The 20,255-nt window shown below is 36.8% G+C and overlaps 1 protein-coding gene across 6 annotated transcripts in view; it reads left to right on the top strand.

Annotated features, from left to right (window-relative positions):
- HFM1 (helicase for meiosis 1) overlaps positions 1 to 20,255 on the top strand; it is a 104,790-nt gene that overhangs the window by 72,308 nt on the left and 12,227 nt on the right. For all 6 annotated transcript variants that reach the window (XM_070486819.1, XM_070486818.1, XM_070486817.1 and 3 more), the window contains 7 exons: positions 11 to 94; positions 208 to 365; positions 1,856 to 1,959; positions 2,429 to 2,575; positions 17,224 to 17,304; positions 17,533 to 17,648; positions 19,928 to 20,007. In XM_070486819.1, the coding sequence (XP_070342920.1) occupies positions 11 to 94; positions 208 to 365; positions 1,856 to 1,959; positions 2,429 to 2,575; positions 17,224 to 17,304; positions 17,533 to 17,648; positions 19,928 to 20,007 (770 nt within the window). The remainder of the gene's footprint in view (positions 1 to 10; positions 95 to 207; positions 366 to 1,855; positions 1,960 to 2,428; positions 2,576 to 17,223; positions 17,305 to 17,532; positions 17,649 to 19,927; positions 20,008 to 20,255) is intronic.

The following is a 20,255-nucleotide window of genomic DNA, read 5'->3' as shown; positions in this document are numbered from 1 at the left end:
ATATTTTTAGATTTTAAATAGACATCCCCCTTTTGGAACTCAGATAAAAGAAACAGTGATGTATCTACCAAAATATGAACTTGAAGTGGAACAGGTAAATGTTTTCTGGTTTTTATATATTTTGATTGGCTTTTCAGGAATATAGCTGACTTGGAGCTGTGTAGTAAGGTTATTTTTAACGCTTTTTATGCCTATCCTTTTTTAAAGATTGCAAGATATAGTGATACTATGGCAGAAATATTAGTGACCATTATATTAAGAAACTTTGAACAGCTACAGACTAAAAGGACAGCACCAGATTCTCACTATGTTACCTTAATCATAGGTGATGCAGATAATCAAGTGGTTTTTAAGCACAAAATTATGTAAGTGTGAAATTTCTATTTGATTTTATTTCTAAGCATATTTTATAAAAGAAAAATTTTGCTGAGCAAAAGAGTAATAATATCACTGTGGGATCAGTTAAATTACATTTTCCTGACACTATAATGGGGTAGTTTCTGTAGCTGTCTGTTAAAGAAGATATTAACATTGGGTCTGTTGTTTTAGATTGTTATGTTGAGTACTCAAATGAACAGCGTAAAATCTATCACTATGGTTTGAAACAAATGAATAGATGACCTTTAGAAGTAACTGAAGTCCACTATTGCTGAACTTTATTTTGTTGCTTTTCTCCAGTCATCCACGACCTTGCAACACTTTGAGTGTAATCTTCCTCCCAGTCACTTAAAAATATATCTTCTACTTCCAAATTAAAATCTAAATGACTATAGCTCCATTGTAGGATCCAGGCAATCAGATCAAATATATAAGAGGTACCTTCCCTTATACCTAGTTCTCTAGCATCCATTCTATAATTCTTACTTCAGCCTTCTTTCTAACACTATTATTTTTTCCCAGGATGTCATAAGCAAACTAAGGATATCAGTTATAGCTATAGCTAATATTTTTTGAGCACTTCATAAATTCCAAGTATTGAACTGTTTAATCCTTGCATGAGACAGGTGCTATCATTACCTACATTTTATAGAGGAGGAAATTGAGACCAAAAGAGTTTAATCAGTTTGTCCAAGGTCATATAGGTAGTTTATAGCAAAGTCTAGGTTTGAACCCAAGCATTCTGACTCCAGAGCCTATGCTCCTAACCATATTACTGTACTTGTAAGTTCAGGAATGGCAGTGCCTCTGAAATAGGAATCTCCTAATTGTTGCCAGTGTACTGGAAAATACCTTCCTAAAATGTCCCATACAAGGTTCCTGAAGGGACTGCAGTGACTGACAGGATATCCCTTTCACTGGTGACTACTCTCCTGCAAACAGCCATGACTCTCTTATAGAGAATATATCATTGTATGAATCCGTACTTTCTCTGACAACTAAATCTAATGACGGCCTTGACTATATGAGACTAAAATAATAAAATAAGTTCAATCACAAAATTGCTTGCTGGTTTGTTTGTGATATTATTAGATGCAAACTATTTCATAGCAATTTTAAAGATACTATTGAAGTTCTCACAAATCCATGTAACTTATGTATAGCCATTTTAAAGTGGTGTGATTTAGGGGCAAGTTTATGGGTTATTGATAGCAACTCTGTGATGAGGTGGGCCTGAAATGAGTCAGTGCAACTTGGCATCAGCTGTTGGGTCAACAAGTAGTTAAGAAAATTATGGTCACGGTAGCTCCACTGATACTCCATTTCTCCCTCCTCAGAATTTGGGGAAAGTAGTTTTCAGTACTGATTTCAGACATCAGATAGGACCTATCTTAGGATTAATTAGCCCTTGAAGATTAATATATTATTTCATTTAGTGTTTGGATCACTATTTAAACAATGTATTACTCTTTTTCAGGGATTCTGTTTTGCTAAAAGCTGGAAATTGGGTTAAAAAGGTTGATGTGAAGAGAGCTCTTAAATCTGAAGATCTTAGCATAAATTTAATTAGTTCTGAATATGGTAAGTTCATTGAATTAATGAAGACATGAATGTAAAAAATATGGTAAAATAATTTAAAAGTTATTTCCTTTATGCTGGATCAGAAAAACATTATAAATGATATTGTGTCAAAGTAATTTATTTAAGTAATATGAATAATTTTAAAGGAAGCTTCATGTATTTAGGTGTGTAAAGATAGCATGGACTAGGATAACAAAATTACAATTTTATCTGTTAATTTATAGATTTATTATTTTCCATGATGGTTAAATTTTAATTATTGTAGAAACATTGATTTTTATTTTTATGATGATAGATGCATTAATTTTCATTTGTTATATACATTTTTTGCATTTTTATTTCCTGGACTTGTTAGCCCTTCTAGCTCAAAAAGGTATAAAAATATAAGAGATATAAAAACAAATAAATGGTCTCATGTATAGAATTATATGATTTAAATAAGTGCCTGTATACTTTTTTGTTTTTCCAGTTGGACTTGATATTCAGCAGAAATTTGCAGTCTTTTATTTAGGACCCAAGAGGTTTGGAAATCAAATAATTATTCGAAAAAAATCAGAAACAGAGATTTCCCATTCTACACATTCAGATGGATCTACTGTCGTAGGATCCAATAAAGGTAAATAGCTATATTTATTTCTATTTCGCATTAAAGCAAAGAAATGGCTAGGGAGGAGCATCACTGTTATAGTCCTGTTTCACTCAGATTGTGGATACTCTAGAATTAGATGTTTAGGCTTCATAATGATTGCATTAATAATATATAATAGGAATTCTCTCTTATAGTTAATATTTGTCAAATTAGGGTGCTATTTGGAGCAGAAATGATTTGACTAGTTTTTTGATATACATTTCCCCTTTTTCATAGCCACTCCATTTTTTTATCATCTTTTTTTTTTTAAATTGCTTTTTCTCCCCAAATCCCTCCAGTACATAGTTGTATACTTTAGTTGTGGGTCCTTCTAGTTGTGGCATGTGGGATGCCGCCTCAACATGGCCTGATGAGCAGTGCCATGTCTGCGCTCAGGATCCGAACCGGCTAAACCCTGGGCTACTAAAGCAGAGAGTGTGAACCCAACCACTTGGCCACGGAGCCGGCCCCCCTACTCCATTCTGAGGGCCACTGTCAGAGGGAGAGTAAGTGATGTATAAGAATTTACAGATTCGATAAGGCAAACCAGGTGACAATGAACTTAAAATTTTTTTTCATTGTGGGACATTTCAGACATACACAGAAGTAGACAGAAGAGTATAATGAACACTCATCTACTCAGCACCCACCTTAAACAGTTATCAACTCATGGCTGATATTGTTTCATCTATACCTCTCTTCAGTTTTCCCCTTCTATATTTTGAAGAAAATCAGATATATTATTTCCTCTGTAAATGTTTCAGTATTTATTTGTAAATGATAAAGATTTAAGAAAAAAATCCTAACTACTTTACTCTTATACACAAAAAGCTAATACAGGCAGTCCCTGACTTACGATGGTTCAACTTAAGATTTTTCAACTTTACGATAGTGTGAAAGCAATACGAATTCAGTAAAAACCATACTTTGAATTTTTAATTTTGATCTTTTCTGGAGCTGGCGATATGCAGTACGATACCGATACTCTCATGATGCTGGGTGGCGGCAGCGAGCCACAACTTGCAGTCAGCCTCACAGTCACGAGGGTAAACAACTGAAACCCTTACAACCATTCTATATTCATATACCCATTCTGTTTTTCAATTTCAGTACAGTATTCATAAGTTACATGAGATATTCAACACTTTATTATAAAATAGGCTTTGTGTTAGATGATTTTGCCCAACTGTAGGGTAATGTAAGTGTTCTGAGCACATTTAAGGTAGGCCGGGCTAAGTTATGATGTTCGGTAGGTTAGGTATATTAAATGCATTTTCAATTTATATTTTCAATTTACGATGGATTTATCAGGGCATAATTCCATCATAAGTTGAGAAGGATCTATAGTAACTAATATCATCTAGTAGTGAGTTAATGTTCATATTGCTAACTATCTTATAAATGTTATAGATATATCATCTTGATACCATCTAGAAACACCAGATTGGCTCCTGAATCCATTTGATACGTCGCTAGTAGTTTTGACAGCTTCCTTGCTGTGTGGGGTGATATGAGGTTACAGGCTTGTCTTGTAGATTTCTAGCCCCAGACCTGTACTAGGCCTTTTCTCCAAGGATCCTTTGTTTCTTTTCATGATAAATAGTTTTATAACATCACAGTCTGTGTACTAGGGGAGCTCATTGCCACTGAGTTGGATGCCATTATTGCTTGGATGTACAGAATTAGGAAATATGTGATTTTTTTTGTTTTTAAAGATATACATAATTAATTCATACTTAAATGTTGAAATCAAATTCAGGGCTACAGGGCTTATCCTTAAACTTAATTATCTGTTTCTCCTTTCTGCCATGCTGACAAATTTGGTTTTCAATGATTCCAAAAATGATAGAATGACACTAATTTTCTTTATTCCCCTTTATACACACAACAGATAGTCTCAGAATAACAACACCAAACTACCACTCTTAATGTGATTATTAAAAATAGTTTAAGGTTTTTTTGCAAATATTTTTAGAAGGATCTCAATAGGCATGTATAATCAAATTACTCTGTTTTAAAATTGCTTGGAATAGGTCTTCTATGTGTGGCTGTGCCACCAAGTGTATACGTGTATTCTTTTAATTTTTGTTTTATATTTAATTTATTTTATATTGTTAGAATAGTTTTTAAGGTTTTTTTTATAGTAATCTAAAATATTTACATGATTCCATAGTCAGATCTATAAAACAAACACTAAATGTTAATGTTTGAGGCACAGGCAGTCTATCATCCAGCTCTTCCTCATTAATTTGGTTCTGTTTTCACTCCCTTGGCCCAGAAAGGGGAGCAGTTAACAGGTATTGGGGAATGTGAGAACAACAACTCCTACCAAAGTACTCTAGACAGTCATGCTCTGAATGGTATTGGTAGTTCTGATAAATAGTAACTGCAGTGAAGGATGGCAGCAAGAGCACGTATAGAACTGTTCTGTGAGCTCATGAGCACTCATCTCTTCCTCTTTAAAGAACACAGAAGAGCTTCCATTTCTGGGTAAAATGCAGTAGTTTGTGGCAGGCCAGTGGTCCCACAGCAACAACTATAAAAGCCTATATAAGTTATAAAAATGATAATTTTTAGGATATCTGTGAAAGCAGATTGAAGAAACTAAAATTCCGGAGAGGAGAGAACCAATCTAGGGCTGAAAAGTCAAAGACCCGTTGGTTCTTAAAAGCCTTGGCAGGCCACGCCCTGGAAAGGGGTTTATGTGATCAACCCCTCACATGCTTGCCTGACAGAGAAAAAGGAAACCCTCTCTGGTGGAATGTAACATAACCTGGAATCTACAGACACAATGTCTGTATACAATGAGAAATTAGGAGACCTGCAGAGAGGCAAGACTATACGTCTGATAATTAACTATATAAATAGAGTGAAGCAGCTCTGTAGATGCTTCAAATAGTGGAGGTTAATATTATAAAGGTGGATTCAAATAGAGGATTTAATATTGTAAATGTGTCAGTTCTCTCCAAATTAATCTTTAAATTCAGTACAATCCCAATCCCAGCAGGGTTTTTTTTTCTTTTTTCTGAAACAACAAACTGATGGTAAAATTCACGTGAGAATTAAAAAGAACAAGAACAGTCACGGTAAACTTGAAGAAGAAAAACAAAACCGGACAACTTGCTTTACTAGATAGATAGCAAGATGTTATTAAACAATAGATATTAGGAGAGTGTAATATAAGTATAAGATAGATGCATTAACCAGTGGAATAGATGAGAGTCCAAAAGGGTACCTGCAGATATTTATTTATGACAAAAGTGACTGTGCCATGCAGTGGAAAAAGGATGGTCTTTTTAAAAAATGGTGTTAGATCAAGTGGAGTCCATCTGAAAAAATTGTATCCTTACCCTGACCTCACATTCTACACAAAACTTATTTCCAAATATATGGCTTATTTAAACGTGAAAGGAAAACATTAAAACTTTTAGGAGAAAAAATAGATCTTCAAGACCTTGGATGGGAAGATTTCTTAAACAGGACACAAAAAATGCTAACTATAAAAACATTTGATGAATTTGACTATGTTAAAATTAAGAACTTCTGTTCATCAAAAGACACCACTAAGAAAGAGAAAGACAACCACAGAGTGTGAGAAAAAAATTACAATACAGCTGTTATTGGCTGAATTGTGTCCTCCCAAAATTGATATGTTGAACTCCTAACCTCCAGTACCTCAGAATGTGACTGTATTTGGAGATAGTCTGTAAAAAGGTAATTAAGTTAAAGCGAGGTTGTTAGGGTGGGTTGTAGTCCAATATGACTGGTATCCTTACAAGAAGAGGAAATTGGGACACAGACACACACAGAGGGAAGACCATGTGAAGATACAGGGAGAGACAGCCATCTGTAAGCCAAGGAAAGGGGCCTCAGAAGAAGCCAACCCTGCCGACATCTGGATCTTGGACTTGTAGCCTCAAAAATTGTGAGAAAATAAATTTCTGTTGTTTAAGCCACTTAGTCTGTGGTACTTTGTTATGGCAGCCTTAGCAAACTAATAGACTGGCAAAGAGTTATTATATGTAATATATAAAGAACTCCTGTGTCTATTAAAAAATAAGGTATTAGAAAAATGGGCACAAGATTGAACAGATACTTCAAAATAGAGGATATCAAGCAGTCAAGAACATATGAAAGGGTATTTAACTTCATTAGGCATTGAAGGAATAAAAATTAATCTACAATGAGATGAAGATGTGTAACAATCATTGCTCCCCATCACTAATATAAGTATAAATTCCTGCAACTACTTTGAAAAACCAGCACTATTTACTAAAGCTTAATGAATGCATATTTATGAGCCAACAGTTCCCCTTTTAGGTGTATACCCAACAGAAGTGTACATATATGTTCACCAAAAGACATATTGTGGAATGTTCATTGTACTACTATCATTAGCCCTAAACTAGAAACCAGCCAAATGAACATCAGCAGTTCTATGGACAAATAAATTGTGGTATATTGACCTATTCGAACTCTACAGAGGTTGGCAAACTTTTTCTTTTTTCTTTTTGAGGAAGATTAGCCCTGAGCTAACATCTGCCGTCAGTTCTCCTCTTTTTGCTGAGGAAGACTGGCCCTGAGCTAGCATCCATGCCCATCTTCCTCTACTTTATATGTAGGACACCTGCCACAGCATGGCTTGCCAAGGGGTGGCATGTCTGCACCCGGGATCCCAACCACCAGGCCGCTGAAGTGGAATGTGTGAACTTAAGGGCTGCACCACCACCAGGCTGGCCCCGCAAACTTTTTCTTAAAGGGCCAGATAGTAAATATTTTAGGCTTGTAGGCCATATGGTCTCCTTCACAACTATGAAACTTTCTCTGTAGCTCAAAAGCAGCCATAGACACTAAATAGATGAATAGGCATGGCTGTGTTCCAATAAAACTTTTTTTTCAATAAAACTTTATTTAAAACATAGGTCGCTGGCCCATGGACCATAGTTTGCCAACTCCTGCTATAGAGCAATGAGAATGAATGACCTATGACTACACAAAAATATAAATGGATTTCATTAACATAATGCTAAGCAAAAGAAGCCAGACACAAAAAGGGTAATACTGTATGAATCCATTTATATAAATTACAAAAATGGGTAATATTGTTATGAGTTGAATTGTGTCCCCCCAAAACACACATTGACATTCCAATCCCTGGTACCTAAGAATGTGACCTTATTTGGAAATAGGGTCTTTGTGGATGTAGTCAAGTTAAAGTGAGGTCATATTGGATGAGAGTGGACCCTAATCCAGTATGACTGGTGCCCTTATAAGCAGAGGAAAGATACACAGACACAGAGAGGAGAACTCAGTGTGAAGACCGAGACCCAGAGAGAAGCAGCCATGCAAAGACAGAGGCAGAGATTGTGGAGTTATGCTGCCGCAGGCTAAGGAATGCCTGGAGCTATCAGAAGCCAAAAGAGGAAAGGAAGGGTCCTCCCCTAGAGGTTTCAGAGGGAAGATGTCCACGCCAACAGCTTGATTTCTGACTTTTAGCCTCCAGAACCATAAATGAATAAATTTCTGTTGTTTTAAACCACCCAGTTTATGGAGCTTTGTTATGGCAGCCCTAGAAAACCAATATACTAATCTATGCTATTAAAAGTCAGGGTAAGCAGGGGCTGGCCCAGTCGTGTAGTGCTTCTCTTTGCATGCTCTGCTTCGATGACCTGAGGTTCACGGGCTTGGATCCTGGGCGCAGACTTACACACCGCTCATCAAGCCATGGTGTGGCTGCATCCCACATGCAAAATGGAGGAAGTTTGACACAGATGTTAGCTCAGGGCCAATCTTCCTCACCAAAAAAACAGAGAGAGAGAAAACAGGTCAGGATAAGGGATACTCTTGGCAGAGGTGACTGAAAGGGGGCACAAGATTGGCTTTTGGGGGTGCTGATGATTTTCTGTTGTATGATCTAGATATTGGTTACAAGAGTGTGTTCAGTATGTGAGAATTCATTGTGCTGTACATTTACTATATTTACATATACTTAAATAAAAAGACAAAAAGGAAAATTTAGTTTTTACATATACTTAAATAAAAAGTTAGACAAAAAGCATTTGAGTTAGAAATGTAGGTTCTGCTCTTGGCTCTGATATGTACTGCCTCTTGTGATCTTTGCAAATTACAATTTCTCTGAGCTTTAGTTTCCAAATTGGTAATATGAGGCTAACAGTATTTCTTAGCAGTATTTCTTGGTATTCAATGCCACTGATCACTTTTTAAAAAATTTTAAGCCTGCCCTTAAAATACGTGCTTAAATAGTTGTGTTTAATGAGCAAATGAAAACACGTTTCATGACGCTACTCTTCCTGACTTGCCTTCTTTCTCAAAGGCTGTTTTTTCATAGTATTTTCCTAACCCTTTTTCCGCTCTCTGACTTCTAAATGTTGGGGTTATCTAAGACTCAGTCACAGGCCTCCCTTTTTCTGTCTACATTCTTTTCCTAGGTGATCTTATCCATTTTTGTGACTTTAAATGCCACTTACGTATCAAGAGGTATACTGAACATCTCCATTTGCATGTTTCTTAGGCCAGTAAAATTCAACATATCCAAACTATGATCTCTTCTCCCTTTCTCCATCCTACATCTGCTGTATGTATTTTTCTCCCAGTCCTCATTTCAGTTAGTGGCACTGCCATCTGTTCATCCACCAGGTTCCTCAAGACTGTAACCTAGGAGCCATTCTTGATTATTCCCTTTCCCTCACTCCCTGTCCAATATGTCAGCATGTCCTATCATTCTGCCTCCAAAATATAATATCTTGAAAGTGGTGCACTGTACGTCCTCATTAAGTATCTGTGAATAAAATTGGGGGAATACCTGCTTAAATGGTTGTGTTAATAAGCAAACAAAATGAAAAAAGTGTATGTGAAAATGTTTTGTAAATTAATAAAGTGCATTCTAAATGTTACCATTATTGATGTTATACTGTATTTTAGAGGGAAGTGCTTTCCATTTTCCTTGTGTTTGGATATAAAAAAGGAAGAAGGGTTTCTGCCTAGCTTTCAATGACCCCCTTCCCACATCACGGAAGTAGGCTATGTTTGTTCTATTTATATTACATTCTCCTCAGACCTCCATTCTGGCCACTGTTTTCCTGACAGCAAAATTATCAGGAACCAAGGTGACCTTCTTTCATTCAGGCCTAAGTCCAAATTCCCAGAAGGAAGGAAGTACCTTAGTTTAAGAAAGACAGTTTAGAATTAGGACTGCACCGAGATAATATAAACGCAGAGCTGTCAGATGGTGGACTGTGGAAGAGAAGAGTAAAGCAGAGGTACAGAGAGAGGTAAAGGTGAGAACACCTGAGCCAGAGTTCTGATGACGTTCCATTTCTTGGTTTCCAGTCCTTCCTGATGCCTCGCTGCAGTGCTGCTTTTGGATTGTGAGATATCTGTATTCATGTAATACATTCCCCCCACCTACCACCTGTTTTTTGTTTAAAATAGCTTACATTGTTTCTGTTACTTGCAACTGCAGTAAATAGTTGGGATGTTTACTATGCTTCCTACTAGAATGAACCTTTTATAAGGGCAAAAGTTCCCCACGTATTCTGCACAAGCCTGTGGCAAACAGAAAAATGCTTCCTATCAGACAAATAGTGTTTTATTACACACATGCACATGCATACACTCACATCCCTTCACAGACGTGTGTACACAGTCAGCCCAAATCTTATGAACATCCCAATTATATAATTCAATTCTTAGGTGCAAATTCATATATGCTCACATAAAGATACACAATTATACCTTTAGATGTAACATACATACACTATCTGCATTTTCTTTCTCAGTAACTGACACAATGACAGGGTCATGGATTTACACTACGAAGCTTGTGACAACAAAATTTAGGCTTTTTCAAATCAGTACAAATTTCAGTTTTTCTGACCTCTTGTCAGACCATATTATTAAATGATGCAAACTGATATTTAGTTCAGAGAATATAGTTGCTAAATGATCGTTTTCAAATGTGCTTGCAAGCTCAACAAATATTTTAATATTGTATATTGTCAAATTATAGGACCATATATAAAAACAAAAGTATGCACCTTAGTGTACATAATTAAAAATTCTTTTTATGCTTCCTACAACTCTTTGAAAACATTCTCTTAACAGCAGTTTCTCATATATAGTTATAGTCCAAGAGATAAAATTTTTGTAAAATCTAAGGAAAAATATTTTTGCTGTCTTAAAGATATGGCAATGAGAAAAATACACTTTTTTAGTTGTAAAAGAAATTTAACATTTTTTCAGGCCAATTACCTCTTAATATATGAAGTTTAGGCATTTAAACTTATCCATTAAATGCATTCTCAATAAGTATAGGCTTTGTTTAATTGGAAGAAAATTGATTTGACATTAATAAATTCATTTGCATCTGCTCTCTCATTCTAAGTATGAAAATTTAATGTGCTTGAAGAATGCAAGGATAAAAACAGTGCCTGAGCACTTTGGAAGTGTGCGCTTTTAAATACTAATCAAAAGGCAGTCTGCTTTTCTTTATGCTCGCTGGCATATATGTGCATTAAATTGCAAAATCAAGGACTCCAATTCATCATTGTGATCCTTTTCTTTTCTTTTTGAGGAAGATTAGTCCTGAGCTAACATTTGCCACCAATCTTCCTCTTTTTGCTGAGGAAGACTGGCCCTGAGCTAACATCGGTGCCCATCTTCCTCTACATTATATGTGGGATGCCTGCCATGGCATGGCTTGACAAGTGGTGCGTAGGTCCGCACCCAGGATCCGAACTGGCAAACTCTGGGCTGCCAAAGCAGAACGTGTGAACCTAACCCCTGGGCCACTGGGCTGGCCCCAGTGTGATCCTTTTCTTGATAAATATATAACAAAATGATAGGATAGTATTTGACAAAAAATTAAAAGGATATGCTCTCTCCTGTAAAAAGTAAAATAAAGTACATGAACCTATGATTGGCATAAATCAGGAACTGCAAAGTCAAAGTAATATTTTTTTAGAAATATCAACTCTAGTGGCTTATGCACAGACCAAATTATTTGAATTTATAATTAGGATATGAGGCTAAGTGTGTCAGGGGAACCTGCTATTTCAGTTTTTTTCTGGATTATTTTTTTAAGCAACTGACCTTTGCCACAGTAGCCATTACTGACTCTGTTAAAATAATTTTAAATATTTTCCTTAAATACATTTCTAGTTGACATTAATAAATTTATTTTACTTTAAGTAATTGGAACTGGAGGCTTTAAAATGTAAGTTAATATAATATGACAAAATTATGAAAATATGCATTTCGGGTTATGATAGTGATGGAGTATGGAATCTGTTTAAAGTATAACTAAGAGTACAGCTTAGGTCAGTTTTCTCTGAGACCATATTTTTCCAATTATCAGTTTGTAAGCTTATGTTTGTTAATAAGACAAATTCAGACAATTCTCAGGACATAGGGAGGGAGGTGGTGGAGCACTTATATTTTCTAAGTATCATTTCTAACAAATATAGTAAAAAGTTTTTGTCACTTAGGTAATATCCATATGCTAGTATTCTATAAACAAACTTGTATACAGTCCTCATTCCTGACAAGACTTGCCAACTCTGCTTTGAAATTTTTGGGCGTCCCCAGAATCTCTAAAATTAGACTCCCAGATTCTAGTTAGTTTTCGCCACTGGGAACAAATGTATGTAGTCACTGTGCACCATCTTGTGGTAACGTTTAGCAATGCATCTATTAGAAGTCCTTGGATTAAGGGACAAAGCAACTCTTTATCCCTTATTGGCAAAATAACAACCTGCAAGACATTTCCTCTGAGTCTTCCCACCCCTAAAACAGTAAATGCCCTCCATAAAGAAATTAAATGCATGATCTAGGGAGAAATTAAGGCAGCTAGTATAACTGCAGAGTGGTTGAGAGAAAAGGGTCTGGAATTAGACTACCTGAATTAGAATCTCAAATTTGCTATTTATTATCTGCATAGTCTTGAACATTTTACTTAACCTGTGTATGAATTAATTTTCTTACCTGTGAAATGGAGCTATAATAGAACTGCCTTATAGCCAGACAACCAGGGATGAAGAGACATTTGAGGAAAATCTGAAAAGTGAAATAAAGCCTCAAATAAGTAAAGAGTAAGTGGATGAAAGAGCAACAGGATAATTCAGGAAAGCAATAAAACATAATATAAGCTAATTAGTAGCCTCAGAGAAATTAAAGATTAAATTGCAACCATAAAACAGAATAGGATGCCATGAAAAAAGGGCAATTAGAGAACAAGAGTGAGTACAGGGAAGTAAAAACTGTGATTGGAAAAAAAATAGCTTACCTTGAGGGCCAGAAGATAAAGTCCATACAATGTAAATAAAAGCATAAAGACAAGGAGACAGAAAATGTAGGGGACAAAGGGGTCAATCTAGGAGTCTGGTAGCTGACTAATAAGTGTTCCATAAAGAAAGAACAAACAAATCAGAAGAAATAATTTGAGAAAATTTTCTAGACTTGAAGTGGGACATAAATCTGCACATCAGAAAGGCTTACTTAGGGCTGGTAGGATAAATGAAAGAAGATCTACAAAGGAGGCATAATTGCAACATTTCAGAACATCATGGATAGAAAATCATAAATGCTTCCAAGGAACAAAAATTGAAGTTGTGTTAGAGTTTTATCAGCAACACTGCATGCTAGAAGGCAATGGCCTTAGAAATTCAAGGGAAAAAGGATTTTCAGTCCTGTATTCTGTACCCAGCCAAACTATTAAGTGTGAAAGTAAAATAAAAATATCTTAATACACTCAAAGATTCAGAAAGTTTAATTCTCACACATCCTTTCTTAAGCAGTTGCTTGAGAATGAACCCAATAAAAAACAAAGCAGTTAACCAAGAAAGAAGAAGTCAAAGAATCTAGAAATAGTGGATTCGGCCCAGGCGCTTAATAAAGTTCCAGAATGACAACTCTAGGACAGGCCTGGATTGCATTAGGAGGAGCGGGGAGGGCTCAAGGGGGGAGGGTACCTATGAGGGGGGAATAAATGGGTGAGGTGTTTCCATATATTTGCCTTTATCTTAGAAATATTGAATGAACTTGAACTTCAGGTATATACTGCTATACTAAAAGGAAGGCAGTAAAACTTCAGGGAAAACAATATGCTTTTCAAGAAAGAAAAGCACCCCATTTGATTCTGCATTAAAAATATTTTTACTTTTTATATAGCTCTCAAATAAGTCCATTCTCTTTGACTACTACTATCACCACTCTAGACTGAGTTACCGTAATTATCTTCCCTGGACTCCTACAGTAGCTTCTTAACTAGTTTTCTTGCATCTACTCTTTCTTCTCTCAAATCCATTCTCCGTGTTGCACTCCATAGAGTTTTTTCAAATTGAAAATTCAGTTATGTCCCTTCTTTGGTTAAAACACTTCCCCACAGCTCTTAGAATAAAAGGTCCAAATCATTAATAGCCTACAAAGTTCCATAGTACCACATGGTCAGTCAGTCCCGAAGCAGCAGTAGAGTGGCAGCTGCTATGTAGTGTTGCCTCATCTCCATAAAATTGGCTGGTGAGGACATGAGACCCAAATAGATTTAGACATCTTATTACTTAAACAAACAGCAAAACACGATCGGCATGGTATCAGCTCCTTGTATCCCTAATCCCGCAGGATGACACTGAACTGGAAGGGCCAGATGACACGAATGGTGGGTTGCTTTGTTTTTGAGGAGTTAACCCTGTCTACAGCTGGGCAGTTTTATAGCCTGTAGCTGTCCCTGAAATGGGCAGGGTGGAAAGTCCTATGTCTTACTAGAAACTGCCTCATGGCAGCCTCATGCAAAATAGGGAGCGTCTTGCAAGCTAAGGAGGCAGATGAGAAATGACCTTTAACAGCTCCTCATAGGAGACATGCCTGTCTTAACATGTCCCAATGAGGATCAGAGGGCATTCTGTAATAGCTGAGCCTTCCTTAGATGGCCTATGTGGAGATGTGCAATTGCCAGGGTGCCATGATGGAACAGTTCCCCTACAAACTTAGGCTGACCTTTCTACCACTACAGTTTCATCTCGTACTCTCTACTTGCTGAGCATCAGCCACACTGACCTTCTTTCAATTTCTCCAATGTGGCATGCTTTCCTATGTCACAGAGCTTTCGCATATGCTGTCTCTGTCTGAAACACTTTCTCCTACCTCTTTGCCTTGTTACCTCCCCTTTCTTTAGTCCTCAGCCCAGTTGTCACTTCTGTAGGGAAGGCTTCCAAGACATTCCTGACCAGGACAGTTCCCCCTGTTATCATAAAGCATACCTCTCCTTCATAGCACTCAGAACAATTTTCATTTTATAATTACTTGTGTAATTAATTAATATAATACTAGAGATAGAGATACACTAATAATTAGTTTACCACTTAATTTTAAAATGTTTTCACATACTTCATTTTATCTTTTCATCTCTGTGAGGTAAACAAAAACAGGTATTATTTTTAATCTTTGTTTTTTTTCAGATAAGAGCTCCTAGTAGGACTCATGTTTTCTTACTCTAGGGTGGGGTGCCCTGTACTTCAGCACTGTGTTTTTCATGTAAATACATTAAATATAAGGCAGCATACAATAAGCAAGAGGGACAAAGAAAATTCCATAGGGGCTCAAGGGAGAGAGAAATCACTTCCAGGTGAGGTGATCAGGATAGATCTCCATGATAGAGGTGCCATTTGAGTGGCCTTGAAAGTTGACAGGCTTTTGATAGACAAGTGAGGGTCTTCTAAGACAAGAGGTAATATCAAACGTACAACCATAGAAAGGCTTGAGAGTCTGAATAATGACAAGTGAATGTGGTTTGATGGATGGTAGGGTTAATATGGGTTCTAGAAAGGGAGGCTAGAATTACATTATAGAAGACGTTATATGTGGAATTAATTTTGTTGGCAGCAGAAAGTAACTAACATTTCCAAGTGGGCAAGAGATCTATCTGATCAGAGTTGAACTTTAGGAAGACTAATTAAGCAACAGCATATAGAATAAATTGTAGCATGGTAGGACTGGATTCAAGGACTGGATTCGTGAGAGATGAGATCATGAACTGGGGCAAACCTTCTCAACTAGTAAGCCATGGCATACCTTGCAAAGTAAAAGGTCGAAAACTTTCAGCCAGTTATCGCTGGAGTTCACCTGTATTGGAGGAAAGTTAGGTATTTTTTAACTTGCAGCAAAGGAGAGCACAGCACTGGCAGAACTGTGGGTCATCTCAGGGAGCTGGGAGGAGCTTATAGGATTTCAGCTTGTACTGGTGCTGCTGAGGAGGGTTTAGGAAAAGCAGAGATCACGTCTAGATTGGGTGCTTTCAGAAAGTGCGGTTTTGGATATTTTAGTATATCTTATCTCGGAGATGGGAGGATTAAAGAAATAGTAGTCATTTGTGTTAGCCAGAAGAGGGGGATGTTTAGTTATTTTTGTGGTTCTTGAGTGTCCTTGTCTCCAAGTTTCAGACATAATTACACCACAGTCTTATCTCTGTCTTCTACTACAGTCAGAGTGGCCTTATCTGACTGTGGTTTATATTCTGCCAACGTTGTTTATGTTCAGTTGGGAACACTATGGTTCAGCTGTCAGTTTCCAGCTGCCAGGGATGTTTTATTACTTTATCAGTAAGCGATACATTGATCTGCTCAGCCCTTACAGTGCCGGGCCAGTTGCCTCATATGGTGAGCAGCCTTATCCATTGGCCCCAGGGTGCTATTTTGTCTAGATGTGCCATGCCTTGAAAAAGGTTGTTTGAGCAACAGCTCTGAAAATGAAGAGTAAAGGACCAAGAAAAATTCTAAAGGTTTTCAAAGGTTTTCGCTATCTCCAACATTTCTAGTTCACTTAAAATCTATGCTCCAGTAAAAATAAACTGATTTGCGTTTCTACCATTTGTGATTTGCTGCCTTTGGGTATTATGCCCTCTGCCTGGAACATCTTTCCCTGGTCTCATGTCTAGATCCTATCCATCCTTGAAGGACCAGTTCAAATGTCTCTCCCTTCCCCCACGTTACTAGTGAGAACTAAGATCAAGAAAAAGCCTACTTAAAATATAATAAATGAAGAATAAATTAGATATTTGGATATATTAATTCTAATTTAGAGGGGTCAAGCTGGAAGCAATCTCTCCTTTCTATGAATTCATGTAACAAATTTCTTATACCTCTAAACAACTTATTTCTAACATTTATTACCTATGTATGCTGTCCTAACTATTAGCAGTTCCCACTGATGCCATCAAAATGCCATGAGGCATGCTTCTTTCCAGGTTCTTCAGGCATAAGTATAAAGCAGCAGAAAAGTTTCAAAACTCCACCCTCAGTCTTACCTCATTCAGCACAAGAGTTGCTGATATTCTACGATATTTGACTCTGTTTATATCAGGAAGGCTAAGAGAAGATTATAGGTGGCTCGATGCTCCTTGTGAAAAGCTGGGGTGGGGCTTTTGTTATCAGAAATATGTGACTAACTGTTATCAGAAATATGTTTTTAAAAGTTACATATTAAATGGTTTAACATTTGAGGAAGTGTGAAAATCGTAATCTTTTTGTATTGTCTGCAAAGAAAGACTGGATAGAAATTAATTATATTAAATTTATAACAATAGATGTAGTAAAAAATAGGTTTGTTTTCTTGTATTAATTTAGGAATGACTGCCTGCAAAAAACCTGGGAACCGAGAATGTAATCATCACTGTAAAAATAAACAAACCTGTGGACATGACTGCTGTAAGTTCCATAAAACAAATTATTTCATGTTTTAAAAATTGAAAAGTCAATTTTTGATGCATAGTAATGACTTCCCAATTATCTATGTATGATATTTACATTATGCAGCTTATAACAAATAATTTTCTTTTGTGGGCAACATAAAAAAGTAAATATTAGATTAGAGATTTTGAAGAAATTTGGCTTTATATGAACAATAACTAAAGAATCCAGAATTTCTTTTCATAGGTAAAACTGGAGTTGCACAGAAGTCAGAAATGAAAGAGACAACAATTTCATTGTATTTATCTGATTTAAGAAACAGGAATGCTGTTTCCTCTCTTCCTCCGGTTAAACGTCTCAAGGTTAGTTTTAATAGCATTTATCCCTTGTTCTGTAATTAAATGTATGTGAGTATCCCTTTATTCTGTGTATCACTTAGGTAGGTATCCGCAGTGTACTTTAGGGTTACCTGAGGGCTTGACTAGGAATATGACCATTATTCCTAATGCTGTTTCTAAAGGAAAAGATATTATAGGTCTTACTAATCGATCTGTAAATCCGCTTTTGGGACTTAGTTAGACAGCCCCTTCCCTCATTAGCTTTTTTTTTTTTTTTTCCTTTTTTAACTAGAGAAGAGGAAATGGAGAGGGATATGTAGGTTGGCTTGGTTCAGCAACTGAAACTAGACATTCTTGCCCTTTCCTGGCTCCATCTGTGCTGCACTGGGCTGGGAAGTCTGAAGCTGATTTTGACTCATGCACCTAGATGAGCACTGAGCAAGAGCCTCCCTCCCACGTGATGAAGGAATGGGAGTTCCTACTCATTGTTAGGCTAGTCACTAGCAGACTTATTTTAAGGCTGAGTCATCATTTCCAGGGCAAAATAATTGATCAGGCCACAGAACAGAGCCAAGAAAATGGAAGTGCCTGTTTCTTTTCTAGAGCTTTTATAAGAATGAAGATTCTAAGTCATGAGGCTAAAACAAAGGGAATATTGGGAAACAGGGAGAGGCACCTTCTCTGAGATAATATCATTTTAGTAACCCAAGTTTTTCTCCCTTCCTTCATTCCTTCTTTTCTTCCATATTCATCGAGGACCAAGAATATGTCAAGTACTATAATAGGTGCTAAGATACAGTGATGAATAAGACAGTTTTAGTTCCAGTCCTCATAGAGCTTATAGTTTGGTCAAGGATTCAAATAAGTAAATAGGCTTTTCAATATAGTATAATGAGTGATTTGTGACAGAAGTGTAAGATAACTTGAACTTCGATAGAAAGTGTACTTACTCCACATTTGATAGGCCAGGAAAGGATTCCTAATAAACATGATTGAGACCTAAAGGATATATAGGCATAAGCAGGTATGGAGAGGTGGGCACCAGAGCTGTGATGGAGACGGATAGAAAGTATTCCAGACAGAGAGAATATGCAACGGTGCACAGCTGACATAGAGATAGAGATCTTTTAAAATACCGAAGTAATACAGTATGTCTGGAGTTCTATTACAAGTAGGGAAGTGGAGGGAGATGAGTCTGAAGAGGAAAGTAGGAGCTAGATCATAAAGACCTTTTTGCTATTTTAAGGATTTGACTTTATCCTGAAAGTATTGGGAAGCCACTGAAGGGCTTGATCAGAATTGCATTTTATAAAGTTCATTCTGGATGCAATGTAGAGAATGGATTAGAGGATGATAGAAAAGGAACACAAGGACTCATTAGGTGGGTTTTGCAGTAATCCAAGCAAGATGATAGCCTAGTCTAGTGTAGTGACAGCAGCAGTGGAGAGAAGTGACTGGGTTTAAAATATTTTTCAGACATAGAATCAGCTACCTTGGTACGTAATTAGTTATGAGGGGAGCAGTGGAAGGAGTAGTTAAAGATGATGCCCAGGGGCTGGCCCAGTGGTGCAGCGGTTAAGTGTGCACCTTCCCCTTCAGTGGCCTGGGGTTCGTCAGTTCGGATCCCGGGTGCAGGCATGGCACCTCTTGGCATGCCATGCTGTGGTAGGTGTCCCAAATATAAAGTAGAGGAAGATGGGCACGGATGTTAGCTCAGGGCCAGTCTTCCTCAGCAAAAAGAGGAGGCTTGGCAGCAGATGTTAGCTCAGGGCTAATCTTCCTCAAAAAAAAAAAAAAGATGATGCCCAGCTTTCTGGCTTGAGCAACTGGGAAACAAGTGGGGCCTCAGTAGGGTAAGAACTCTAAAGGAAAAGCAAGTTTGGAGGAGTAGAGCCATGATAAGTTCAATTTGGGAAATATTGGATTTAGAGGCCTGCAAGATGTTTAGGTAAAGATGTTCTACAGACAGTTGAATATAACTGAAAATCAGGAAAGAGAGCTGAGCTAGAAATATAAATTTGAGAGTCATTCACATGTAGATGATAATTGAAGCCATGGGAGTAAATGTGATATTTGATTGAGAATTTGTGGAGTGAGAAGAAAAGGCCTAGTAAAGAACCATGAAGAGTATCAACATTTAAGAAGGGCCTGAGAAGGAGATCTGAGTTGAGAACTATCCTGAGTTTCTCATAATTCATTGGTTTTTTGATTTTATGTACCAGCAGGAATTTTGCTGTTTGGTTCGTTGTTTAAAAGGCATTGATGTGAAATTGATAGTTAAACTGGTTTTTTTCCATTAATAGATGCAAATGAATAAATCTCAAAGTGTGGACCTTAAAGAGTTTGGTTTTACTGCAAAACCTTCTCTTCCCAGCATATCAAGGTATAAATATAATGTTAATATTTGAGGTAAAATATGCATCATAAACTCTCTATTCCTCCAAATAATCATTTATTCAGAGAAAGATGGTCACTGGCTGCCTTCAAATCACAGTAATTGTTTAGTTCCATAAAGAAGTAATGACATCATAAGAGTTTTTTTAATCTTTCATACCCTAAACTTATTTAGAACTCTACAGTCGTAGAATACGTTAACATTCATTGAATCATCTCTTTCCTGAGAAACTACCC

This window comes from Equus asinus, chromosome 16, assembly GCF_041296235.1.
Source record: "Equus asinus isolate D_3611 breed Donkey chromosome 16, EquAss-T2T_v2, whole genome shotgun sequence".
In the NCBI taxonomy this organism is placed as follows: domain Eukaryota; kingdom Metazoa; phylum Chordata; class Mammalia; order Perissodactyla; family Equidae; genus Equus; species Equus asinus.
Note: the sequence above shows the minus strand (reverse complement) of the source record. Positions and strands in the feature narration are given on the sequence as shown.